This window comes from Dermacentor silvarum, chromosome 3, assembly GCF_013339745.2.
Source record: "Dermacentor silvarum isolate Dsil-2018 chromosome 3, BIME_Dsil_1.4, whole genome shotgun sequence".
In the NCBI taxonomy this organism is placed as follows: domain Eukaryota; kingdom Metazoa; phylum Arthropoda; class Arachnida; order Ixodida; family Ixodidae; genus Dermacentor; species Dermacentor silvarum.
Genome location: NC_051156.1, coordinates 224,969,052 through 224,995,342, shown reverse-complemented (window position 1 = coordinate 224,995,342; position 26,291 = coordinate 224,969,052). Strand labels below are relative to the sequence as shown.

The 26,291-nt window shown below is 43.9% G+C and overlaps 1 protein-coding gene across 1 annotated transcript; it reads left to right on the top strand.

Moving 5' to 3' along the window:
- The first annotated feature begins 57 nt into the window (after nucleotides 1-57).
- LOC119446797 (ATPase family AAA domain-containing protein 3) lies at nucleotides 58-25,888 on the top strand. Its single transcript, XM_037711353.2, has 14 exons — nucleotides 58-385; nucleotides 983-1,161; nucleotides 2,918-2,977; nucleotides 3,068-3,137; nucleotides 9,961-10,126; nucleotides 10,559-10,628; nucleotides 13,777-13,989; nucleotides 16,342-16,467; nucleotides 17,741-17,865; nucleotides 18,750-18,801; nucleotides 18,915-18,985; nucleotides 19,163-19,330; nucleotides 23,835-23,943; nucleotides 25,330-25,888. Exons 1-14 carry the CDS (start codon nucleotides 160-162, stop codon nucleotides 25,534-25,536), a joined length of 1,842 nt encoding a protein of 613 aa, XP_037567281.1. The 5' UTR covers nucleotides 58-159; the 3' UTR covers nucleotides 25,537-25,888.
- The last annotated feature ends 403 nt before the right edge of the window (nucleotides 25,889-26,291 follow it).

Genomic DNA, 26,291 nt, shown 5'->3' with positions numbered 1-26,291 from the left:
TCACGTGATTACTAGAAGTCGACGCTGGTCGCCCGTAGCATTGTCCGTAGTCGCTGCTCTAGCTGTTTATTGAAGGCGCTCGCGCCGCACACGTGTTTCCCGCGGTGAACTTGGAGGAGCGGCTTGAGCTCGCGGCCAGAACTTCGCGGTCGATCAAAAATGTCGTGGTTATTTGGGATCAAGAGGGACCAACCGGGTGGCGGGGAAATGCCGGACCTCTCGAGCCTCGGCGTGACTGTTCCGAGCGGCGGTGCAGCCGCTGGTGGTGGTGGCGGAGGCGGCGGCGGCGACGATGGAAAGAAGTCGTCGAGGATGGAGGGTTACCACTTTGACTCGAGCGCTCTCGAAAGAGCGGCCAAGGCGGCGCGCGACCTAGAAGCATCGCGTGAGTACTCGGCTGTACGCCCGAACAAAATAAAACTGGAATATGCCATCTACTCGGCTCTAGCTTGTCTCTCGTAAGCATTATATACTCTCTGCGGTCTTGCATCATACGATTTCACCTGAAAAGTCTCTAGAATCGTCTGGCTGCGAGGGCAGGGAGTCATCGATTTGGCAATAGTGTGCTCGTTAAGCCCGAAATATTGATGCGGATCAAATACCGAAAGAGAAAGTTGCCATCCGCCTTAAAGTAGCACGAAACTATCAAATGGTGTACGTTCCAGAGAAAAATGTATAATCTTCGTGGTTCCGCGTAATATCCGGGATGACCAGGTCTTATGTAGAAGAGACATCTGATCCCAATGAAGAAACTTGTGCCATCAACTAGCCCATAGCAGGCTGCTACGAAATGAAGCCCAAGGTTACTGGCTTCATTGGCCTGTTTAACACCGTCATTGGAACCTTGCAGTTTGATGAAATTGTATTTGTAGCATTTGCCATTGTTTACTGGCACAGAGAAAACACCTTACATGTAAAACTGATGTTTTATTCGTACAAAGTTCTCAGTGCTCATTTCCCATTCCTGTTTCAACTTCACAAGGCCATGCAAAGGAGGCACTGGAGTTATCAAAGATGCAGGAGAAGACGCTTCAACTTGAGCATCAAACCAAGATTAAGGAGTTTGAAGCTCACATTGAACATTCCAAGTTGGATGCCCACAGAGTGCAGCAGGAAGAGCGGAGAAAGACATTGGCAGAGGAAACGAAGCAGCACCAACAGGTTAGTAACAAAGTTAAGTCTGCTCAATTCACATTTAGTTCACTGCATCATGTGCACCAGTTCATTGTGCATACCACACCCCTCAGTTCTGCGATGCATAAGCTTGCTGCTGCACTGCAACCCTCAGTTGTGGCATGGGGCTGACGAGGTGGTGCTATGTGGCAGGGAACCTCTGCACCTCTCAGTGAGGTGGTGCAATTGAGGTGCATGACGTCATGCAGAGAACACTCGCCAGGGTGATGTATGCTGACATGATGTCAGCATGAGATGTCGAAATGCTGTCTAGCCTCTTTGACAATGTTTAAAGACAGCTGGAATAGGCTCCGACAATTTGAAATTTTTTGTACTGTTATACTGATGCTTCCCCACTCACTTTAAATTTGTTTTATTTATCCGTGCTGTCAGACCAAGCAACCGTCGTTCGTGGTGCAGCACTGTGGAAGTGTTCTAGAAATACATTGAAAGCATGAGAAGCTTGTGGTGAACTAGAAAGGCAGTTGCATGGGCCAAGCCACTGAGTGATTTGGCCAAGCAGATGACACAGCCTGCATCTCCACACTCGATTCAAAAGCATGTGCTGTTTTAGCACTCATGGCACCACGTATGTGCTTGAAGCTAAACATTTCGACAGAATTACCTGTCTGGTTGGGAAAATTGATCAAGACTTAGAGATTGACTCCAACCAAATAAGGAAATTTACTAGCCTGACGTTTCGGAACCAATTCGGCTCCTTCTTCAGGGGGTATTCTTCGGAGGTGGCAGTGTGCTGCATTTAAGAGGTACATCGTAAGAAAGGAGAGGAAGGGGGAGAGAGCGTGAGGTACGGAGACACTTGACAGGGCACCTGTTCTAGACAGACGAAAGAGGGGGTGGGGGGGGGGCTTCGGCGTCGCTGGTCGGCTGGGTTGACCGATGCTGGGCGCCCTTTAGTCGTGGGAATGCGTTGAGGAGGGACGGGGGGGGGGGGGGGGGGGGACATGCTAGAGACTTCATACACCTGTTCCCTGCAATTTCTTTTAGTACAACAACCAGCAGTAGCCTGCTACAATTTAGTTCTGGACATGGTGGCATCGATTTAGCTTTTATTTGAAATATTCTGCAGCATGCAAAAAAAAAAAGAAAGAAAGAATGACTTTGGTATATATTTACATTTATCTTGTGGTGCCATCTTAAAATTTCTAGTGTTCTTATACAAGCCCTGCTAAAGTGCAGGACACATTACAGGTCTACTAAAATTTTGAGATTTGTTTGAATTCTGGTTAGGTCTACTGTATGTCGTTCTGAAAGCTTGCCTGTGGATGGGGTGGATGCCATCACTTTACGCATTTGCCTGCTTTATTGGAGGCAGTTCAGTGACCTTTGATGGACATCTGGGGCTGGTGCATTTAATTGCTCCAACATATTTGTAGCCTTGTAGCCTAAGCCACTTCAGGGCTGCACAACAGTTTAGGTCATGCAAGCTAACTCGGCTTTCTTTTTATTCAACACATTCTTGCTCATAGTTCCTGGAAATAGAAACATCAACTACCATGCTGTATTAGGGGCACTGACAATGCTGAAGCACTAAAGGAGGCTAGTTTACTCTGCATGGAAGTTGTGACGGCCTAATTTCGTGTCCTTGCGAGTAATGCTTGCATTCTCACTTGCATGGCATCTTTCCTGTGATATTCCAATTTTTCTGGCATGCATCGTGCTTTGGTATTGCGGAAGAAAAATATTTCATTTTAACAGGTTGTCATGCTTTTTTGATATACAGCGGGCCGTATATCAAGACCAGCTTGCAAGGAGGCGTTATGACGACCAGCTGCTGCAGCAGGTATCATTTTAAAATTAATTACATTGTGACTTGCCTGTGCTCTTGTTCCTGAAGTGTAGCGCACGCAATCTTTCCGTTATCATTTTTTAGCAACGAGCAAATGAGGAAAACCTAAAGCGGCAAGAAGAGTCGGTCGCAAAGCAAGAAGCCCTAAGAAGAGGTAAGCTCATCTATTAGCAGTATTTGTTTTTGCACTGCTATAACAGAAATAATCTATTATGTCCTGGATTCAAATATGTCAGCACATGACTGCAAATGTGGTGGTGTATAGGTATTTATTTCTGCAAGCATTTGGCATTTTTTTCTCCCTGATTTATTGATATTTTTTAAAGGGACCCTACAGAGAAAAATGATTTCACCTGCATTAGTAAATTGCCCTTTCACAATGCCAAAAAGGGCACTGTTACCTTGAGAAGAGTCTTGGTAAGCCATAAAAGATGCAAAAAAAGATGGAAATACAGGTGGCGATGCCACCTCAGAAGTTCCTGCACCAGCTCGCATTGACGTCATGGATTTTGACGGTGTCCGCAAGGGTCTAGTTAAACGCTTATTGGTAAAAATGGACTGCATTGTATTCTAAAGGAGCCAGAGCTTGAACATGGCAAGTTTCAAAAACTTTTACTGAGCCAGCGTGGCCTAAATACGAAAAAAATACTTTGAAATCTGTGACGTAACACTGACTTACTGGCACTGAGGTTTCAGTGCAAAATTCGAGAAATGGAACTTTGACTTTTCTCTCTTTTAATAATCGACCTAATATTGTGAGGTTACCTGAAATAGAGGTTTCAAAGAATGCTTCATCAGTCTAAATTGTTTTAGTGCGTCTTTAATATTGAATGATGATGTTGATAAAAATGTTTTTATAAAGGGATAAGGGGGGGGGGGGGGGGGGCTCGAAGTCCTATTATGTGAAATAGGAAGGGGAGGGGGGAGGCGTATTCAGAGCCGTTCTAGGAGCTGTGCGCCCTTGGTGAAACCCAAGAGCGAGTCCAGAATGACCCTGTCAGAATCCACTGATGCGGTTGTTGGTCTAATCCACTTCTTATAGGACAACACTCGTAACACCTTCAGGTGGCGGTCCCAGTGCTGACAGTGGCACTGGCACTTCTAAAACAGATGAGCTGCAGATGGCCACGTGGCCACGCAACATTTGGTACACCTGTGTGGCTTCTAGGGTGCTTCTTGGTCCACGGAGGCCCTCTGTTGAGGGGCCAGGCTCTTGCAACAGAAGGGAATCTGGAGACGGAAAGGAGGGCGTCTCTCCCGACGTGGCTGGTATCGCCGCCGCCACTCCAGCACGTCCGGTGGGAGGGCGATGCCAGAGTTTAGCCTATGCAGCAGCACTTGCCTCGACCTATGAAGACCCGCAGGAATGGACCTCTCCCCGTTTGCAAACAGCGTGACATCACTATGGGGGTCCCTCCCCTCTGCCGCGCCTCCGAAGAGGGCGCTGGTTGGCAAAAAACGTTCATGCGACCTGTTCTCTCTGCATAAGAGCGCTGCTTGTATATTAACAGCCGCGTTTGTAAGTCTGGCGTATAGTTAGTTTTGAAGTGACATCATTTATGAACTGTGGTTAGGAAGTATAATCATCACCGTTTTACCGGTAGAACAACGTAGCGTTGTTGCCGAGTGCATGGTTCGCGTAAGTCAGCGTGTGGTGATTTCGTAAAAATGCGCCTCTCCCGTAAATCAAACATCCACAAAAATTTTTTACTCCTCGAAAATGACCATTTTATCACAGATCACACACATTATCGCGGTGACAAAGTGATACTTCGCTAAATGATTGGTCTTCGAACACAAATTTGTATTGCATTGTCGTGAATGCACTGATTTGCTCCCCATTTACACTGTAGCTTTAAACGATATACAACATGAACTTTGTCTACAACTACACGGCGGCTCAGTGGAGCCGTACCAAGTAGCGGCGGCGCCTAAATTCAGATAAGGGAGAAATGCAGAACTTATTACCCTGCTTTAGGAGCATGGCAAGATACCCTAGGTAGACAAAATTAATCCGGAGCCTTTCGTTACACTGTGCCCCATAAGCCGCTGTGCAGGTAGATGTTAAACACCATAATTTAATTTTAATTATTAGTCTCAGTCATGTGAATGTACAAAGCAAAATCTTACAAAATTACATAATCCGTTGCACGGTAGCTTCGCTGTGTCTGCTGCCTCCTTTGCTGCTCTCAACTTTACAAGACCCAACTTTTGCATGTTTATCTGCATCATCACAGCATAAAGTCCGTGCCATAAAGGTGAATTTACCAATAACGAAAAAAAAAAAAAAAGAAAGTTCAGGTTTACTTAAGACCCGTGAGATCTGCTTTAGATCGCAATAACTTCAGTGGTTTGCCTTTTGGGCATTTCCCGTGTTTAAATGTATACACACAGCTTCGGCAGTGGTCAAAACATCGTAGGACCTCATTTGTAGTCATACCTCTCAGTTGATAGATTATGTTGAAATGAAATTAAATTTTTTTTTTCTGCACACAGCACGGGTGGCCCCGAAATACATGCGCACACTAATCATCGTGTCTCATTCATTCTCACCTGTTCAATAATTACGGGTCCTGAAGTTCTATCGGCGCCTGATCACTATGACTGGTTTTATTAGACGCAACACGTGTCTCGTAAACGAGATGTATTGCTAATCGCGTAGTACACCGCGCGTGCGCGCGCACACACACACACACGCACACATAATGTGGTCCGTTTCCCTACGCAAAGATGAGCCGATATCGTCGCTGTTATCGTCGCACTTTGCCGCAAATGTGGCACACTTCCATGGAAAAGCTGATATTCTTCATTGCACAATCCATCACAGACCACCACCACGTAGTTCACGTTCGCAACTAAAAAGGCCAGCATCGCCACATTGTCATCATGCATTTTACCACACGCCGATGTTCTCCGACACAAATTACTACTAATCTGGCTGGTAAGAAAATTGTGGAGGTTCACGTACCAATAAAAAAGAAATAAAGACACACGTCCACGTGGCGCCCACCTACACCAACTACTGCGCGACTGCCCCATGCAGAAGGCCGGTGGCAGTTTTTTGCCTACCAGGGTCACCGCACTTGCAACGGTGACGTCACGCTGTGATGTCGCTGATGCGCTGTGACATACCCCAGGAGAGGTCTATTGGGTGTGTGTCTGGGGCAGTGTTGCGGAATGGGCGCTCCCATTCCATTCCAGTTCTATTCCGGGGAAATAGAACTTGCCACAATTCCATTCCTCTCAGTTCCTTGGAATTGAAAAACTTAGCCCATTCCCACTCCGGGAATGGACAGGCAGTTCAATTCCAGTCCTGTAATTCCTCAACATAGGAAAGCCATCTGATAGTTTTATTGAGTAAGCGATGAACTCACCATAAAGCTGATGTCATCAGTCGCGTTAAGAACTGCAAATATATGTAAAACACGTTATAAAGGTCAAGGGATAGTAGCTTGGTAACATATCTTGTGCAGTACAAGCACCCTACTAATTCCCATAGGGGCAGTTCTCCCGCTACGTATAGTATTTGCATAGTCAGCATGTTTCAATGGCTTGTGATGCTTTCATATTGTGCATAAATGTGTTAATGCTAAAATGACGACATAGTATATTTTTATGCTGACAAAAGTAGTGTTCAAGAAGACCTTATATTCACTAAGCAGTTTTTTCACTTGTCTGGAGCGGTCGTGAAATGAAGAAAACTAAGATTTGGTTAATGGGGAACAGAACCCTCCAGATCTGCTGGTATTAGTTGGAACAGTGCTCCGCTCGAGCACCTTGTCGTGCCTTTACATCAAATATGGAACACTGGGCTGCACTTTTCCTCACCACTCACGCATGTCAAGCGAGTACGATGTGAGACGACGCGCAAGCTGGTATGCGAAAGTTCGCAGTGAACACAAGCATCGCGCCAGAGTACGTCAATACGCATCACAACTTATAGAAGGGCTTTTTGGAATATGCGTCCGATATTCAGACATATTTGCAATGACTACAGTGTTTATTCATCATTTTTTTATACCTATGAAGACACTGCGGTGATCAGTAAAGTAGTGAGACTTGGTTGCAACTCGCAGCCAGGCCCAACTCTACTCGGGCAACGGCGACAATGTCTCCTTTCAGGGCTCCGTAAAGGCCTAAATATAGTCCGACGTAGCGTGAACGTGCACACGTTATGTCACGTTGGCGAGAACAACAGCGGCTGTAGTTAGACAGATGGTTTGACGTACTGGCGCCGCCAACGTAACCGGACACACGGCCAATGCGCTCTGACGCGCCCGGCATCTGATGACGCTCGCCCACACGCACGCACACACACACACTCTCATAGACGCACGCATAGACACACACACACACACTTGCAGAGACGCACGCAAGCACACACACACACCAATAACGTCGGACTATAAACGCGCCCTAATGCTCTCTTGTGGTTTGACCTCTAGCTCTCAAGGTGAAAACTGTTGAGTTGCCGACGGCTGCCCGAGGTAGCGTAATGAAGCGTTCGCTTAAAAAAAAACGTAAGGGGGAAGGGGAGTATGCCGCCACCGTAGTTTCGCACGACGGATAGAGCCGTGGTTACGCAAAGAATCGAGACAAACTTCGGAGCAACTCAGTCTATAAGGACAGAATTGTAGTAGGCGCGTTGCTTATAAATGTGCCGTGCTTGTAATTAGCCAAGCCATTTTAAAAATACCGCTTTATGGTTACATTCGAGGCTCTGACTTACTAATGTTTGAACGTGGGCTGGTTGGTTCTTCGGCATGTTTTGACAAAAAACAGCACGTAGACGGAAAAGCGCTCTATTTTCGGAAAAACACGTAATTCCATTCCCATTCCATTCCGGGCAAGAGGCGCTTAATTCCATTTCCATTACATTCCTCCAAGCATTGTCGCCATTCCATTCCCATTCCATTTTGGGGTCGTGAAAATGTTGAATGATTCCGGAGTCATTCCAATTCCGTAGTGGTAACTCCGCAACACTGGTCTGGAGAACACTTGCACGGAGTTCTCTTTTGCATCGGTTGGCTGCTGCTCTCAGAGCTCTGTGTGGTTCGCACAGTGGTCCTTTTGTCGTCCTGCTGGTGCTGAGGGCTGCTATTGGAAAGAAGGGCAAACGCTGCTTTGTGGGCTCTCGAATTTTCCTTGATGCCCTGGTGATCAGGGATCCAATGCAGTGTTGCAGTGACCCCGCAGGCCTCCATACGCCTGGAGGCCTGCTTGACAAGAAGTACTTCTGATGAGGCTGTGTGGCGAGACTTGCAGGCAGCATGCAGCGCAGACTGGAAGTCAGTGTTTTGCCTGCGTTCTGCTTGAGACCCTGCCTACTGCCCAGACTATCGCCCGAAGTTCCAAGTTCCATTGGGTTATCGGCATCAGCAGTTGTAAAGGTAAAGGTAGGAGACTGCGCCTTCACTGGTACGTGGGTTGAAAGCTGCGTCAGTATACACTTGTTCTTGGCTTGATGGTGCGTCTGCCAATCCCTATATGTGACGCGCAGTGAATGCTGCCCAGGGGTGCGCATGTTGGGCGGCCATGTTTTTGGGGCGTTGGCATGATGTCGACGACAGCAGTGTCATCTCACAGTGGAATTTCTGATTGCAGTTTGGCTAAACTTGATGTGTCCTTTCCCATGTAGGCCAGTAGCGTCCTGCCTTGTCTGGTGGGCTTCTTTGTGGCCTGCCTTTGATGCTTCGATGGTTGTGTGGAAGGTGGGCAGTTTCGCATATCGATGCAGCTGCTCAACGCATGTGTGTCCTGGGAGCCCTGTGATGACACGGAGAGCTGCCCTGTGAAGTAGCTTCATTTGTGTCCAGTATCGAGCTAGCATATCATAACAGCATGCTCCGTATAGCACTCGGGATGTCAGCAAAGCAATCACGAGTTTTCGGCATACGTCCGGTGCTAGCACCACCCATCCGGAAGCAGATCCGTTTTATGAGGTGCATAAGTCTTGTGGCACATCCGACGAAGGTCAGTGAGTCGCTCATCCACTGTGCCCGTGTGGTCACTAGGTATTCAGAGAGTGCGCGCAGGTTTCTCCACTCGCTGCAGTGTTCCGAGAGTGAGTGTGAGGGCTGCTTCGTCCTGCACCGAGCCTCGGTTCAACACGGACGTTGTCCTCTCTGGAGATGGCCGCATACCAGTTTGTGGCAGGTAGTGGTCAATAACGTCAAGTAATATTGAATGATAAAAATGTTGCCAAACTCTTGCATTGGACACTTCTTGTGTGACATTTTGTTTTTTGGCAATGTTTGCATGCCCCTGTGTTAGCAAATAAGCCACATTCTTTTGGCACGACATGTGACAAGATTATTAGTGAGAAGTTAGCTTCATGTTGGGAATTCTAATAAATTGCAAACTTGGGTCGTCAATACCGCAATGTTGATCGTTGTTATGCTGGCTCCTTTTTTCAATGAGCAGCTTAATGCTGGCTTTTGGGTTAGTACCTGTTGTAATAATTTAGACTAGCGCCTGAAACCAGATATTTGCAGTTTTGAAGGACCAAACGGAGGGTGTCTTTATTATTGTTTGCATGCAGCCCCGTGCCATGTTTAAAAATAAGCTGCTTTGACTAAAGCATAATTGTTTTAATATTTTAAAGAGCTTGTTGCAAGTTAGCTTTAGAATGCTGTGTATTAGTGGGAATACATACAAACCTCCAAAACACTGTGACATCGTTCTCAAGTAATTGACAAAATGTTATGCATTTCCATCATAATGGCATGCACAGCTGTGCTGTCAGAGTCACGTGTCCCACGTGTCCATGTGTCAGAATAAACTGAAACTTGTGGCTCTAAGTAAATAGAAATGTTACGTTTGGTGTTCTTGCACTGTGCAAGTTCAGCAGCATGGCTGCTGTTAGCAAGCACCTATCAAAGCAAAAATGGAGAGGGGGCACCTAATGTGTTTGCATCAGGGCCCTGTTCATTGCGGAGAACACATTGTCTACATTAACAAATGAATACTGTGTGTAGCCACGATAGAGCACGAGATGGAGTTACGGCACAAGAATGACATGAAGAAGCTGGAGGCTGAGCTGCGTGCCAAGGCCAAGATCGACCGCGAGAACCAGGACCTCTACATCGAGCAGATCAAGGTGAAGGCTGCCGAAAACAGGGCCACCGTCCTCGAGTCAATCAAGTGAGCATGGATGCCTTTTGTCACTAGCTTGTGGTGATTCGTGTTGGTTGTGTTGTGGTAGCTGTAGCTGTTCCACATAAGCCAAGTGCTTTTTGCAAGTTCTGTGCTGTGCTCATAGAACTGTTCTTAAATACTAAATGTGGGTTGCAGTAGCATGGCTGTGGTTGTATGCATATTAAATGAACACATGTTTAGCACTGTGCAGTTACAGCACATCTGGAAATATGTGCGTGTAACATTGTACATTGTACGATGCCTGTTACTATGCCTGTTACTACACCAAGTCACCCACTTTTCCGTTCTTTTGTGTACATTGTAGCTATGCTTTCTCCTGATGGTAATTTCTATCCAATATGGTAGTATGAAGTTGCATATAATTTTCTGGCCCAATAGTATCGAAAAATCAGTAGTTTTCTGTCATGGTCATTGCAGGACAGCAGGTGCTGTGTTTGGTGAAGGATTTAAAGCATTCATCTCTGACTGGGACAAAGTGTCAGCCACGGTAAGATTATGAAGTTTAGGGTTTTAAGTGAGAAAAACAAATGTTATTCAAATTTTTAGTTGGTTATTTACCTTGCCTGTTTGTCTTATCAGGGTGCAACAGCTATTTGATTTGATATTTGATATTGGGACAAGGTGTCAGCCACGGTAAGATTATGAAGTTTAGGGTTTTAAGTGAGAAAAACAAATGTTATTCAAATTTTTAGTTGGTTATTTACCTTGCCTGTTTGTCTTATCAGGGTGCAACAGCTATTGTGCCATTTTGATAAATTTGCGTATTTCTGCGCCAGAAGCGTGAAATTTGTTGAAATTGTGTCACACTGTGCCAAAATGCCCTGACTAGCTGCAAAAGTTGTCAGTCACTCTAAATTCAGCAGAAAATAAAAGCCGCATTGACAAATTGCAGTTTTGCCATCCATCATCATTTGTGTGATAGATGTTCCCAATTCAATCCAGTCGTGCAGACGCAGCTGTGGAAAAGTGCGGGTAGAATGTAATAGTAGAATGGGCTAGCTTGGTATTAGCCACCCAGAGAGTTGCTTTTGCAATGCGGCTTTCTGGTTGCAACACAGCTTTTAAAGCAAATTGCTTTTTTTGGCTCTTCCGGCCATTTTCGTGGTAGGTCGGTAGTACAGCGGTGGTCGAACTTGGGGGAGGAAAGGCAAGGGAACATGCCGAGGGAAAAGGCTCACGCTCTCGGGCAACGCAGTTGCGAAGTTGCTCGCTCATTTGTTATTCGCTTATGTTGACAATTATCCTTGATGGTTTCTGCATAATTTCTTGTCCGTTACACTACTCCAAATTCAGAATGTGGTGCTCCAAAATGGAATTTTCTTTCCGCATAACTTGCTCCATATTTTGATTTTTCCGCTCCAGAACTAAGATTTTCCTTCTCCAAATATTGCTCCTAATCCTATTTCAGCTGTTGCACCCCTTGTCTTGGAAATTTGAGCAAAAATGTGCTGTACCTACGGGAAGGTAAACAAAGGCTCCCAAAGCTTATCAGGAAATAGAGCTTAAGGGATTGTATCGTAAAGAGGGTACTGTATAAGCTAACTTCTTGCAGTATAGTAGGTTGCTACCAGTGTACTTTATCATTGGTGAGCGCCTTGCTAAAAGAGATTGCTTCTTGGAAATTCAGCATCTTTTAAAGTTTGACAACCTCCTTGGTTGCTCCATGGCTGTGATGTGCTGCCGAGCATGACATGGCATGTTCAAATCCTGGCTGCCACGGCCACATTCTACTGTAAGTAGACGGAGATTAAGAAGCCCTCATGCACTACTTTGGACACATTTAAAAAAAAGAAAAAACAGAAAACCCATAAATCAATCATTCAAAGCTTGAATCAAGGTGATTATGCTGCTTGCGTCAGGCGCCCACCTTGTCTAAACAGAGGTCTAATGCATGCTCTTTGGACCCGTGCTAAATGTCATGAATGAAAGGCAAATGCCAATATGTTTTTATGTTATTGCTTGAGCCTGGAATTTGATATTGATTCATTGCTGGCTGCTCACTGTGTGGGAGGGATGATCCCTCATCTCAGAACACAAATCATGTCATTTGCTCTTTTTCTTTAACCCTTCAAGAAAGAAACATGTGTCGTGCACTGAAGGCGTTTTCAGAAAAACTACCGGCAGACCTAATGTAATATACCTTGTTAACACACTGACAGCTTTCGCCTTTCACTTTCTGTGTTCCTTATCTCATTCACTTTCCAAACTTCGGTGTCACGCGCAGGCGGATTCCGCTTACAATTGAAGCGGCACTGATGAAACGTGAGCGCCCGCTGCCACGGGTCACCTGCTAAAGATTGCTAAGTGCCGGATCGGAAGACAAAGCTTGAGGCACAATGCAACCTGGCGGCGCATTTCTTTTCTATTTTCTTATTTTATTTTTTGAGGGCGTCTTTATGAGTATTTCGGGTACAGTTATTTTTGAACGACCTGCGTCCGACTTACTGCACAATATCAGCGGCGCGGCCGCTAGGCTCAGTGTGGTCACGTTTGATCCATTGTAACTTGTTCGCTAGTCAAATAATGCAATTTTTTTTTTTTTTTTTTTTTTTTACGTGCAGTGGTAGGCAACGTCCTTGACTTCAACCAGAGTGACTGTTCAAAAAAATTAAAAATGGCTTTTTCCAGAAAACTATTTTGAAATTTCAATGTTTTTGGCAAACCAGTTATGTTTCAGTGCAATTTTTTAAATATAATGGTGCTTGACAAAGCAACGAAAATTATTTCGAAAGAATGTGAAAACTTAAATGTTCATGTATACCGAGTTTTATTATCCTCACTTTAATTAGTTTAGAGCAATAAATTCGTGAATTACATGTATTTTTATCCATTTACCATGTTTGTGAATTTTTTTCTGAAAATTTCTTCCATAGCCAAGTGTAATAAAATACTCGTAAGGTAGCATTTCACTTGTTCTTTGTGGGGAAAAAAATATTGTGAGCGAGAAGTGTACCATTGTTTCTCTATGCGCGCTCAAAGTTCAGAAATCGCAAAACTGGCAGAAAACTGTTTCCGATGGTCGAAATTTGTGCTTTTTTTTTTTTTTTTTCAGGCGAACGAAAGTTTTTTTTACAGAACTAAGTTTAGAATCATTGTTCTAATCCCAAAACCTGCACCTAAAGTAAATTTAATCAAAATCGGGAATGGTGACCAGGACCACCTGTTCGTTCTTATCCAGATTCACCCTTGTGCTGTTTTTATTGCTCGATTGAAGGAATTGTGGCCCAATACATTGGAAACACCCTTGCTGCACTGTTGGGGGCCAGAGCATAAGGAGCAAGAAAAGTCCAGCACAGTGTGAATATGATTTTAGAATGTTATGGAGCAGACAACGCAGTGGTGGCCCAGCACTTACTGATCTCTTACGCGGCACGCCAAAATGGCGGTCGCTGTCGGTGGGAGGGAATTAGAGGCAATGAATTTGAATTGAAAATTCGAATTAGTACTTGTTCCGAGGGCCAAGTTCTTCTTTTGCTTGTATAAACATGTTGGCCCCACCCAGTTACAATGATAAACTGAGAATAGTTGGGTAACCATAGCTCCTTTAAACACAGTTTTATGAAATATGCATGTTCTGGTTCATACAAATTTTATGCATTTCAAAGGGATTAGCTTATTGTTGCTTTTGTGTTCAGGCTGCTGGAGTGACTCTACTGGCCCTTGGTGTATACTCTGCCAAGCTGGGCACAGGCATTGCGGCGCGATATGTAGAAATGCGGCTAGGCAAGCCATCGCTGGTGCGTGACACCTCTCGGCTCACAGTCATGGAAGCCATCAAGCACCCTGTTCGCACGGTCCGCCAGCTCACGAGCAAACCTACCGATGCCCTCAAGGGTGTTGTGCTTGAAGTAAGCACGTCCATCCTTTTCTCTCTTACCTTATTACTCAGCATTTAATTTCAACAATTCTCATTACCTCTAGGTACAAGTTTTGCACTTGTGCAGCGGGTGCTGTGCTAGCTTATCTTGTAGGTCTAGAAGGTTTATTTGCTTTACTTTTCTTTTTGCTAGCTTCAAATGTGTACTTGAAAAATTAATGCAATAGTACTATTAAAAAAATCTGTCAAATATTAAAATGAGCTTCCTGGTTGTAAACGAAACATTCTCAAAAAGATGAGCCGGCACAAACATGCGCTCTTGTTGTCAGGGGAAGGCTTAATCAAAACGCAAGATATACAAAAGAACCAGAGGACCCATGTACAGAGCAAAGCCAATGCAACAAAAAAAGAAACATGCATTTCACAAGGCATACAGATGAACTTTCACTTGTCAATCAAGTGAAGAGTTCACTACAAATGAAGACAAATTCATTGATGCATTCATCTGAAGACTTCTTCATATAAATGCGTCTGCACCTTTGTGCATACGTTGTCCATGATGCTCTTGTGGGATCTCAGTGTTATCGAGCACCAATGCGCACCTACAGTCATAAGATGCCCTGGCAAATGTGAATAAGGTGTGCCCTGCTTTGTTCTCCTTTGACCCAAAGTTTATGTAGCATTCTACTTTACTGTGTCAAGCATCCAAATATGGTTTACTGCACGTCATTGGAATTTTTTAAACCACACAGACCTCTCAGAACTTGATACACTTGTAGTTCGTGGCCCATCCTTTATTATTCTGACCCGTGCGCATCTTTGAATTGTCTTGACGTTTGTTTCCTCACTTCTTGTCTAATTCCTCGTTTGCACAATGATGATAGATAAAAAATTTGGTGACCTACAGCTTGTCTTACAGCTTATCTAAAGTGTATCTATGAAGCTTATAGCAAATTAAGCTCGTACTCATAATCAATTCTACATTTTTAATTCATTTCCGCCGTGCTTTTCCTAGCTTCACTGTCTTTTACCAAAAATCAAGTGTCTCTGTTCCCCTGATTCTTCTTGCTCATAGCATTGTATGTATGTACTATGTAGTACAACATTGCTTATACATGGTGTCCCAGCTAAAAGTAGCCAATGTTTTAAAAATGGCGGAGTGTGCTTGGAGGCTCAAACCAACTCAGTGAGGTTGAGGATCACGTGTCCTAGCCTGTGGTATTTTTTTTTTTTTTCGTTTTGCAAGGTCAATTAATTAGCATAAACTAATTGCCTAACTTTTTGAATATTGGCTTCACCAAGAAAGTGCCAATACGAAAGTTGTAGATCGCATTTAAAGATGGCTGACTGAAGTGTTTGCAGTTAAATACCATGGATGGAGCGTCTTGTAATTACATTTAAAGAAAGCCCGCGAAATACAAAACAACCGCGTGATAGCTCTACTATTTTAGCGCCACCAAACGACCGATCAGAAGAGGACATTGTTTGCATGCCTTTTTTTGAGACTCACTCGCGCACCCTGTCGCGGTCGGGCACACAGAGCGAGCGGCGGTGATGACGGTGTGTCGCACTTCGACGTGACGTGGCATAGACATATCATTTGCTCCACTTGTGGAATGAAGATTGAACACACAAGGCAAGAAGAAGGGGAAAAAAAAAAAAAAAAGCAAGCTCGGGCTTGAGTAAATGTTAAGTGCGGAACTGTTTAATCGGGAAGAAAAATGCTGTTGTCATGTTCTTCTATTCGTTCGCTATCATATCTTACTAGCGACAGTTGCTGGCACTTACTTTGCGGCCACCGAATACGCCAAGCCCGTCCCAGAACCGCTGTACAGATACGCAGATTTCGTTTCTTGATCGGTTGCCTGGGAGCACTGAAATAGTCGTGCTATCACCCCCTTGTTTTTGTATTTCGCGGGCTTTCTTTAAAGGCAATTACAAGACGCTCCATCAATGGTACTTAATTGCAAAGACTTCAGTCAGTCATTTTTAAATGTGGTCTACAACTTTCGTATTGCCACTTTCTTGGTGAAGCCAATTTTAAAAAGTTATGCAATTAGTTTATGCTTATTAATTGACCTTGCAAAACGAAAAAATACCGAAGACTAGGACACGCGATCCTCAACACCACTGAGTTGATTTGAGCCTCCTAGCACACTCCGTCGTTTTTAAAGTATTGGCTACTTTTAGCTGGGACACCCTGCATATGTGTGTACACTACAAATGTCCTAATCAATTGTTTATTTCATTGCAATTAATGTATCTTTGGCAAATTTTTGCCTGTTTTTCAGAAGGATCAATAATACACTCCGTGGATAGGGCTTCTTTCGACAGGGTTCACTGACAAATTTGTTCCTCAGCCTTTGATTTTACTCCCTTTCAGCCCAAGCTGGAGGAGCGGCTCAGGGACATTGCAATAGCCACAAGGAACACCAAAAAGAACAAAGGGATGTACAGGAACATTCTTATGTATGGGCCCCCTGGTACTGGCAAGACACTCTTTGCCAAGGTAGGCTGTCAGTGACTTGACTTGCTGCGTAGGTGCATTTTTCCCAAGCATCATGTTCTGCTGCTTGTGGATGTACCTAAATAAATATGAATCCCCCCTTTTTGTCGAAATTGCCATAGTGGCTTAGCAAACTCATGGGCCTAGCCTGACTTGTGGGTTTAGGCCCAAGACTTCACACTTTACCCCTTCCCCCCTTGCACATGCTTGATCGCATTACCGCGAGCTCCCCCTTTCCCTTTGTTTGCACGGGAAGATGACGCTCAACAAGCCACCATCCTACTCAGCTCACCACCCGCCGTGGTTGCTCAGTGGCTATGGTGTTGGGCTGCTGAGCACGAGGTCGCGGGATTGAATCCCGGCCACGGCGGCCGCATTTCGATGGGGGCGAAATGCAAAAACACCCGTGTGCTTAGATTTAGGTGCACGTTAAAGAACCCCAGGTGGTCCAAATTTCCGGAGTCCCCCACTATGGCGTGCCTCATAATCAGATTGTGGTTTTGGCACGTAAAACCCCATAATTTAATTTTTTTACTCGGCTCACCCTCGCATGCTTTCACTTGCACCTAAAGTATACAGCGTGCAGGGCGTGCAATAGGATCTTATCGCACTTCGACTTTATACCGAACACTACACTCACTCTGGTGGTCATTCTTGGTTGCACTGCCCACGATTTGAGAGATGTAATCAAACATTTGACCATTTGCGGAAGTTTCTATTGATTGTCGTGGTATTCCTTTGCGTGTATATATTGTGCATAAACACACTTCCTTATATTGAAGTTCAAAATACATGGTGTTCTAAGGACAAAAAGTTATAAAAAATTTATAATACTTCCTTATTTTGAGAATTTTGTTATATTGCAGTTATGTCGAGGTTTAACTACCTTATAATGGGCTATTGCTATTTCAAGAAGGGAAAGGCCAGCAGCCTCTTGCTGACAGTGCAACTGCACTTCAAGTAATTCTGTCTAGAATGCATGAAATATGGCAGGGACCACAAGAAAGCTCGAGTAAAGCGAATTTATTATAAGCGGTAACTGTGTACCAATCTTGGCACAATGTACTATTGATTTATAAGCCAAAAGTTTAACATTGAACTGCATCTGTCATAAATTTGGCATTATTCGGATGGTTGCTATTGAATGAAATAAGGTGGCATATCATGAGTTGATGTTGATGTGTGCACTTATTTTTCTTTTTCTCGCCGAACCAGTAACATTTTATTCCCATGAAGGTCAGTGTGTCCTCACGCATTCTCTTTTTCTTGATTGCAGCGCCTGGCTACGCACTCAGGCATGGAGTATGCACTCATGAGTGGTGGTGACGTGGCTCCGATGGGCCGTGAAGGCGTTTCTGCAATTCACAAGGTCTTCGACTGGTCTCAGACCAGCAGGCGTGGGTAAGAGGAGATCATGTGCTCGTATAGGAGTGGGAAAATTTTAATTCTGAGTAGGTTTTCTTTGACAATGCAGAATTCACCAACACACAGTAATAACAAGATGATTTCTTGACAGTAATTAAAGCGCTGGCCAAAGATAAGATGTGGATGAGTCATGCATCTGCAAACAGAGACTTTTTGCAAGGATTTTAGTGTCGTCATGTGCAGTTATTTCCATGTGCAGATTTTTTTTTCTTTCTGGGCTGTTCTAATCGGGGCTGCGGAATATACGTGAAAAAATACAGTAGTTTCTCATAATGGATGCGCAGATAATATGAGGCAGACAAAAAATAGTAATAGTGAAATGCATGGGTTGGGAAAACTTGCACATCGTGGCTTAAAGAGCAGGGGGGCATACAGAATGAGGTGGCTTCATTTTCTAACATTATAGTCACACAGATTAATGTTAGTTGGCTGATGTGCTGTTCAATGTCTACAACACCATGTTGAGTGCCTGGCTTCCAGAATCAAATAAGGACCACTGAGAAGAGGCTTGGTACTTGAAAAAGAAAAATGTCTCGCTTTACTCTGGAAGGCGGTGTTATGGTTCATGACTAGCAGTCATATCCCTCATGGTAGTATTTTGATTAGAGAAATGAAGTTCAAAATTTTTGTTTACTCACTTCATTAATTTTAATGTGTCATCTCTGCGCTTTCTCACAAAGACTGCAGCCAATATTTAATGTCCAAAACGAGTTTTCACTTGCTTTGACTGTTTTAGAATTTCATATGTTTCTGCTTGAACAATTTTCTACACAGTTTAGATATTTAGACAGGCCAGATCGTGTTGGAACTAGTGTTTTTATGTTCCTTACTAATCCTTTCATGACTTTTTTTTTTCCCAGAGTACTGCTTTTTGTTGATGAAGCTGATGCATTCCTCAGGAAACGCAGCTCAGTAAGTGTCCACAGCAGCTTTCCAAATTTTGTCTTTTTGCATGCCCTTGAGGCCCCTTTTGTAGTTTTTAGCGTTCATTTTCATGCCCTTTATTGTTTCTATCTTTTGTACAGGAAATGATCAGCGAAGATCTTCGGGCCACTCTTAATGCTTTTCTGTATCGAACCGGAGAGCAGTCCAACAAGTGAGTAGCAGCACTCCTCGTTAAAGTTTTTGAATAATGTAATAAGGAAATAAGATGATCCAAGAAATTGAGGCATTTCTCAAGAATTTCTCACTCCAGCTATACCATTTTGCATTTTTGCAAAATATTGCAGCGTTGGTGACTCATTGGTGTCTGAAATGTGCTGGTGTTGCACAGGTTTATGCTAGTCCTGGCCAGCAACACACCTGAGCAGTTTGACTGGGCCGTGAGTGACCGAGTGGACGAGATGGTGGAGTTCCGTCTCCCCGGCCTAGAAGAACGGGAGCGCATGGTGCGACTCTACTTTGACAAGTTTGTCCTTCAACCAGCCGCTGAGGGCAAGAGGTGAGTATCACCGTGTCCACATGTCACAGTAGTGCCGGTTGAACGGACTATGCACCATGCCCTTCACAACGAATTACTTGCCATGGTGGCGTTCTCCTGCTGAGCGCAAGGTTGCGGGTTTGATTCCCACTCATAGCAGCCACTTTCTGATCTCCAGGTTGTCAAAATTAACCGGAACCCTTTATTATGACGCCTTTCACAGCCCCTGCGTTAGTGCCATTAACCATCAGCACCTCTGGAGCACATGCCGATGCTTATGAGCTTATGGCTTAGTTTATATAGTGCAGCTTTCTTGGAATCAGGATTTTGGGGATTTGACTCTTGGCTGAATACATGTTACAGATGTTTTATATTATAGCTCAGACCACTTATAACGTAACCGCGTAAAGGGCCGGATTAGATATAATACGGTCTATTCTGACTCCCCTTTATCCTCCCATAGAACTCAACATACTGTACGCATACCGCTTATAGTGGAGCTTCACGAGACAAAATACCGGTTATAATGCAGCTGCCGGAAAATCTCGCAGACAGGCGAGGCAGCCAGCGTGCTTCTCAACGAGGTGCGCTGGCCGAGGGGAAACCGACGAGGTCGATGCAGAGGAGGAGGAGTCTCAAAGCACGTGAATAAGCAAGGAATGAAAAAAAAAAAAAAAACGGCAGTGTGCTGGCTTAGTTCACACAGAATGTGTGCACATTGTTGCTCTTTGGCTCTTCAGTTAGTGTGCAGAAAGTAACAACTCCAGCACTGCAGAAAAATTGGTTGAGGACACAAGTGCATTTCACTTTCACCCGTCATGGTGCATGTAGTTTCAAAGTGCAGATATTGTGCGTGCTATCTTGATTCTGCGACACTGTCAGTTTAAACTGTGTTCCACAAACTCATTAATTTGGACCGTTGTCCATGTGTGAGCTTTTGCTGTTCCTACCAATACACGCGCTTAAAAACTTTTGCTATATGCGTTCATGATAGTTACTGGCTGATCGCCCACGAACCCCGCTTCACGCGTGCTGCAGTTAGTTCAACGTGCGAGCGTAATCTCACGCCAGATCTCTGTGTATTCGTCCATGGCTACGAAAATATATAAAGGGCGAGCTTCCCACAACACCTTGCCACCCAGCACTCGCACCAGCTAGACCTAATCAGCACCGTCTTGTCGGGAGCCAGCGGCCAAAGTTGGAGTTGGGGGCAGAGTAACAAAATGCTTTGCAGTGGGTGCACAGCACTTGTAAAGCGGAAAAACCGCCTCTCCAGTGAAAGTGAAGGCACATCCCGGTCATATACTTCAATTCCCAGACACACGCGCCTGCTTGGTCTACATGTTTTGCATTTGCACAGCCTTTGAAAAAGTTTTTTGGTTATAGTGTGGCACTGCTTATAGTTCAGATATTCGCAACTCCAGCAGCTAACGTTACGTTATAAGCGGATTATTTTATAGCTAAAAAACGGAGGGACAGCAAGAACACTGAAACGTTGGAAGAGCTGCGCTGCTCATAATACTATATTGCACGCCCAGTATCCCTGGTTTATTTATTTTGAGTGTGCAGATGACAAACACTTTTTGCTAGCATGTACCAACTGGCCCAGCTTACCACTTTGTTACAGTCATTTAGCAGAGCTATCAGGCCATAAAATATCCTTGGTAAATGTTGGTTCCTGCTGTTCTTAATCTTGATTCTGTGGTCTTTTAACAGCAAAGCTGTTTAAGGCAGCTGTAATTTGTGGTGCGTATGAAAAAACTACCAAGAAAGAAAATAAAATAAACCTTCTTGCCGAGGCAGGATTCGAACCCGCGTACCCCCGGTCCCAAAGCGAGTGTCGTAACCACTAGACTATACAGACACGCTTGCAAAACATGCATTTATGCAAACCACATGATTGCGTCCGAGTGTCGTCGTCTTCGTCCACAGCTGGCGCATTCGTACACTCGTGCTCTCCGAGGTGAAGTTTTGCGCGCTATGAGAGCGAGAGAGAGAGAGAGTGACGCATTCACGGAGCGGGTCTCCTGAAACGCGGTGTCTTTGTTGCAAGCTGCGCTATGCAACCCGCAGTTATGGCCGTAAAAAGAAAGACACGCAAAAAGAAATTATCATCACAAGTAATAAGATGAAAAATTCGCGCCCGCTTCCAGAAAATGCTGGGCTACGATCGCCCAGCTTCACTGTTTCAAGCGTCGCACGGCTGAGTGCAAGGTTAAGCGTTTTTTCTTATTTTTTAGATTGTGTTGCCATGTCGCGCACTCTTAGACCCAGACGTGATGCCTAACCATGCAATCACGCCAGAAACAAGACATTTGAATGTTAACATTGTCCTTTTCTTTTACTTTTATATTTATCTATTCTCAGAACAGTCATACGTAAAGGAAGCTTTAACTTGTTTTATTTATGGTAGCAAGTATAATATGGAAGCTAAAAGGACTGAATCAAAGTCATAACCATATATTAAAACCGAAGCTTTTCTTTGCGAACCTCACTGGGTTTTGTGGCCGTGGCTGCGACTTGGCTGTTCCTCTGCCGAATAGGCCGACCAATCACAGCAGAGTACGCGCCGCTGGGTTCCTTGCACCACCGATGGTGCTCGCACCCGCGGTAGCGGTGGCGCCGGCGGTGCGGGAGAAACAAGGAACCAAAAAGCTCGTCTTCGCGCATCCACAGCTTCATGGTAATGAGGAAGGAAACACTTCTTGCGGATAGAATGGATTCGAATTGCACTATGTACGTATGCACATGCCTCTGAAACCATCATGCATTCAAGGGGTCCGTCGTACTCGCCAGTTGTCAGCAACTCTGCTTAACAAAAGGCTCGGTATAATTTGTGTGCACTTGTATGCGTGTGCACCTGCGAGCGTGTACTCGTGTTTCCACTCTTTATGCACTCACAAAAAGCTTTGATGTATATATATTCCAACTCATTGGATCTGCTGCATTTTTTTTATTATCCGTAGAATGTGCAGAGATTCTGGGAGAGGTGGTAATGGGCATATTGCAGTATGCATTCTTTAATAATTACACACAATCGTGCAGTACGTTTGTGTGCTATCAGCTGAGAAGTGCAGTAGCTTGGTGCATGCTTCATTTGCAGCATTTTATGAAAAAGTGTCACAGTCGCTTTTGTCATTTCGTGGGTTTCCATAAGTGTACATCCCAGAAATTCGCATCAGGCAGGCGTAAATTTCCCTAAGGATAAGATTATTTGTCGTTCTGACACCCAGGGGGTGTCACAGTTTCAAGGGAATAAATTATTATTTACCCATGCCGATTAATCTGGATGCGCGCCCTACTTGACTAACACCTGTAATAAGGTTACCTTTCGTTATGCCAGAGAGAACTTCCATTGAGCCCTCTCTGACAAACAACGCGAAACCGCATGCTCACCTCACAGGCATGTCTTGCCCTGTTCTGTTTCAATTTGTGTAGTGCTGCCACAAGTACTGTCACACTTGACATAAAAAATCATCTTTTTTTTTTTTCACTTTCACCCTCTCTCTTCTTTACAATACAGAATAGGTAAAGCTATTTCAAAGTTTCTTGTTAATATGTTTCGTTTTCAATGTCTTGGCATTGTAGGCAGTGAGACGGAAACTGAAGGCAGTATGAAACTAAGCGACACTGCTATGCACCTGCCATAGTGTCTTAGTGGCTATGGCATTCGGTCACTGGTTCAATTCCTGGCAGCCACGGCTGCATTCCGATAGGAGTTAAATTTTAAAAATGCTCGTGCATCATACTTCGTGTACAAATTAATCCGTAGCACTCCACTACAGCATTCTTCATAACCACTGTCCTTATTGGAATTCTAAATGCCATAGCTTAAGTTTGTTTAATTAGAGTCTGTCATATGATATGTGTGATGCAGCCAACACAAGTGGGACGACGCCACCAAATTGCACAACGTGCTGTCTTACTTAACCGACATCGCGAATCTCTGGTTCCGAAACCACGAACACGATTTCACCACATGGAGTGCATTCAAGACAAGTTTTGCAGACGTGTTGGTGCACCCCGCTGTGCGCAAGCTGCGCGCTGAACAATGCTTACGTGGGCGCACGCAACATCACGGTGAAACTTTCACAACTTACATGTCGTTGACCTGTGTAAGCGCGTGAATCCGTCAATGGCAGAACGGGAAAAGATAAAACACCTTATGAAAGGCGTTTCGCATCTGCAACTTTCCCTTCACTACCCAAAATAGCCGTTGCTAGGTGTAGTTGTAGCTACATTTGGCAGATTTGATAAATTTGTGGTTTAAATTAAGCTCCTGCTTTGTTTCATTTAATATTAATATTATAGAAAATGGAAAGCAGAAAACAAGAAAGGAACCTTTCTTCTTAAAAAAAAAAATAAACAGCTCATGATAATTAATAACACAGCACAGGCATCCATCCCGCAGAGCAGAATAAATACTGCACTTCAGTTTTCCATCACAGAAACAAATATCTGTTCTTCTTATGATGAAATCTTGGAAACATTTATGTGGCTTATATGTGCATGTACGTTTTTACAGGAGGCTAAAGGTTGCACAGTTTGACTACAGCAAACTCTGCTCAGATATAGCTCGGATTACGGAAGGACTGTCGGGCCGTGAGATTGCCAAACTGGGAGTCACTTGGCAGGTGAGTTGTTTAGTCATGCATACACTGCTGTGTTACAATTTTATCAGTACAGATAATGACAATGATGAAAATGCAGACGTTGCCACACTGTAATCTTTTGCTTCACGCAATTTCTAATGAGTGTGAAGAAAGAATAAAAGGCTGCATTAAGGATAGTAGGTGCAAACAATTGAATTTGAAGCCTCCTGCAGTGGTTTATAGCTTTATCATGTGACATAACAGAAAGAAAATTGGCATTTCAGAAGATAAAACAGGAGAAATGGAGCCTGCTGAAACAAGTCAACTGGCCTGAGATAGCTGTAGTGCAGTGCACAGCTTGGAGAATATGAGTAAAGCATGAGAATAGTGCAGGTGCAATGTCTTCTGGCATATATAGTTCTCCTCATGCATGGTCTTATAAAAAAATAACTCTTAAGAAAAAGTGCTTGATACAGATAGGGACTTTGAGAAGAAATAAACAAAACTCAGTAGTATGCATAAAATCGCATCCTTACACTTTTGGAAGAATTCATGAAAAGGTGTTGTTCATTACACTTTGAAAGGGGTTTGTAGATCTTGCTATGCATATGATTGCACACTGAATAACTATAGAGGTTTTCATGGAATGTTGAAATGTTACGGCTGATAGCACCTACATATCTTTCAAGCAGCGACGGGGCAAATAAGACACCTCACTGAAAAAGTAAGGCATAAAGCCAGAAAAACAAATTGCAGGGCACATTAGTGTCCTTGTATGTACTACCTGCATACAAGAATATTAGTATTGCATTCTCTGGGTGGCACACAGTGGCAGGCACTGTCTGTGACATGAAATTGTTTTCTGCAGAAAATGGCGTGGGACTCTCACACTGCACTGGCAAAAAAGTGCAATGAGACAAGCAAAGGAGCAACGGGATACAAGTGTTATGAGAGTGCTAGCAATTTAAGTCGGAGCTTCTCACTAACAGTCTATCAAGTGTAAGAGCAACAGAATGAAAAGTAGCCTGATATTTTTGTAAGCACCTCAACAATACTGCGATACTAGTGCAGGGGACGCCATGTGACCATGGCCATCAAAGTGCACGTTTATGAAAGGAGGGGTGCAGGATGGAAGGGCTGCCTTCAAATAGATTAATTTGCTAAACATATTCAATGAATTACCTAGCCCCAAATATTGGGGTGCAACCATTACACAAGACGGTAAAATAATATTGGCTTTTTATCTAAGGCAGCAATACCTGAAACAGAAAGTATGCTCACTTTGCAACACTGAAGAGCTTAGTTTAAAAAATAATATACATATATGTGTGTGTGTGTGTGTGTTCCTATGGGTATCTAGTTTGCACCCTGTGTTTTTTTTTTTTTTTTTATTTGAATTTAACTGAGAATGTTTTATTTTCCCAACAGGCGGCAGCGTATGCCTCGGATGACGGTGTCCTAACCGAAGCTATGATTATGGACCGTGTTCACGACGCCGTGAAGCAGAACAGGCAGAAAGTGGCCTGGCAAACTGAGGAAGAGCATCGCAAACGGACACCAGGGGGATTTAGCACATCCACAACACCCTACGCTAGTCACCCTGCATTGCCTCCAAGCACCGCACCATCATCTTAGCATTGCAATTCCCTGTATATAATGTTGATAGGCAGTTTTTGAACACTTGTATAGACTGTAGTGTTGCGATAGAAGAATAGGAATGCGAGCGTATTGATTAGATCAGTTTATATTTGTAGGCAGAACACACCTCCCATGGCCATGAAATCATTAATTTTCATGTAAAGATCATTGTATTTTTGAGGTGTTCATATGGGCCTCACAGTGAAACAAACCCGAGCTGTGCTCTGTATTATATTGCCTGGCGTTATTGTCGATGTAGCCAATGCGCAGTGGTAGTACTTATTCAACATCCAAATTATGAGCAATTTTTCTTTCAATGAACTTACAGAATAAAAAAGTGTTATGTCCACTTGAGCCTTGATTACATGATTGCTAACTTTATTGTATGCAAGCTTCGAAATCCGAGATATCGCACTGAACAGCAGTATGATTGACAATGGGTGAACAGTAGGTGAACACTCGTTCACCTAGTCTTGACCAATTCAAGACTAGACTGATACTTGCTGAGACTGATAGTCTTGCTAAACAATAGTATGGGAATGTACTGCTGGAAAATGGCAGATATTTCGATGCAGATATAGTTCACAGAATTCCGTGCATATTTTCATTATTTTTACTTGATTACTTTATTCTATGCTTTGTCACAACTTCAATACATCTACAACAATAATCAAAATATGCCGCCAATTTTACTGCACCAATAAGCTTGAAGCTGGGTTTCCTTTGTTATTTCCATTACACTGATGAAGATG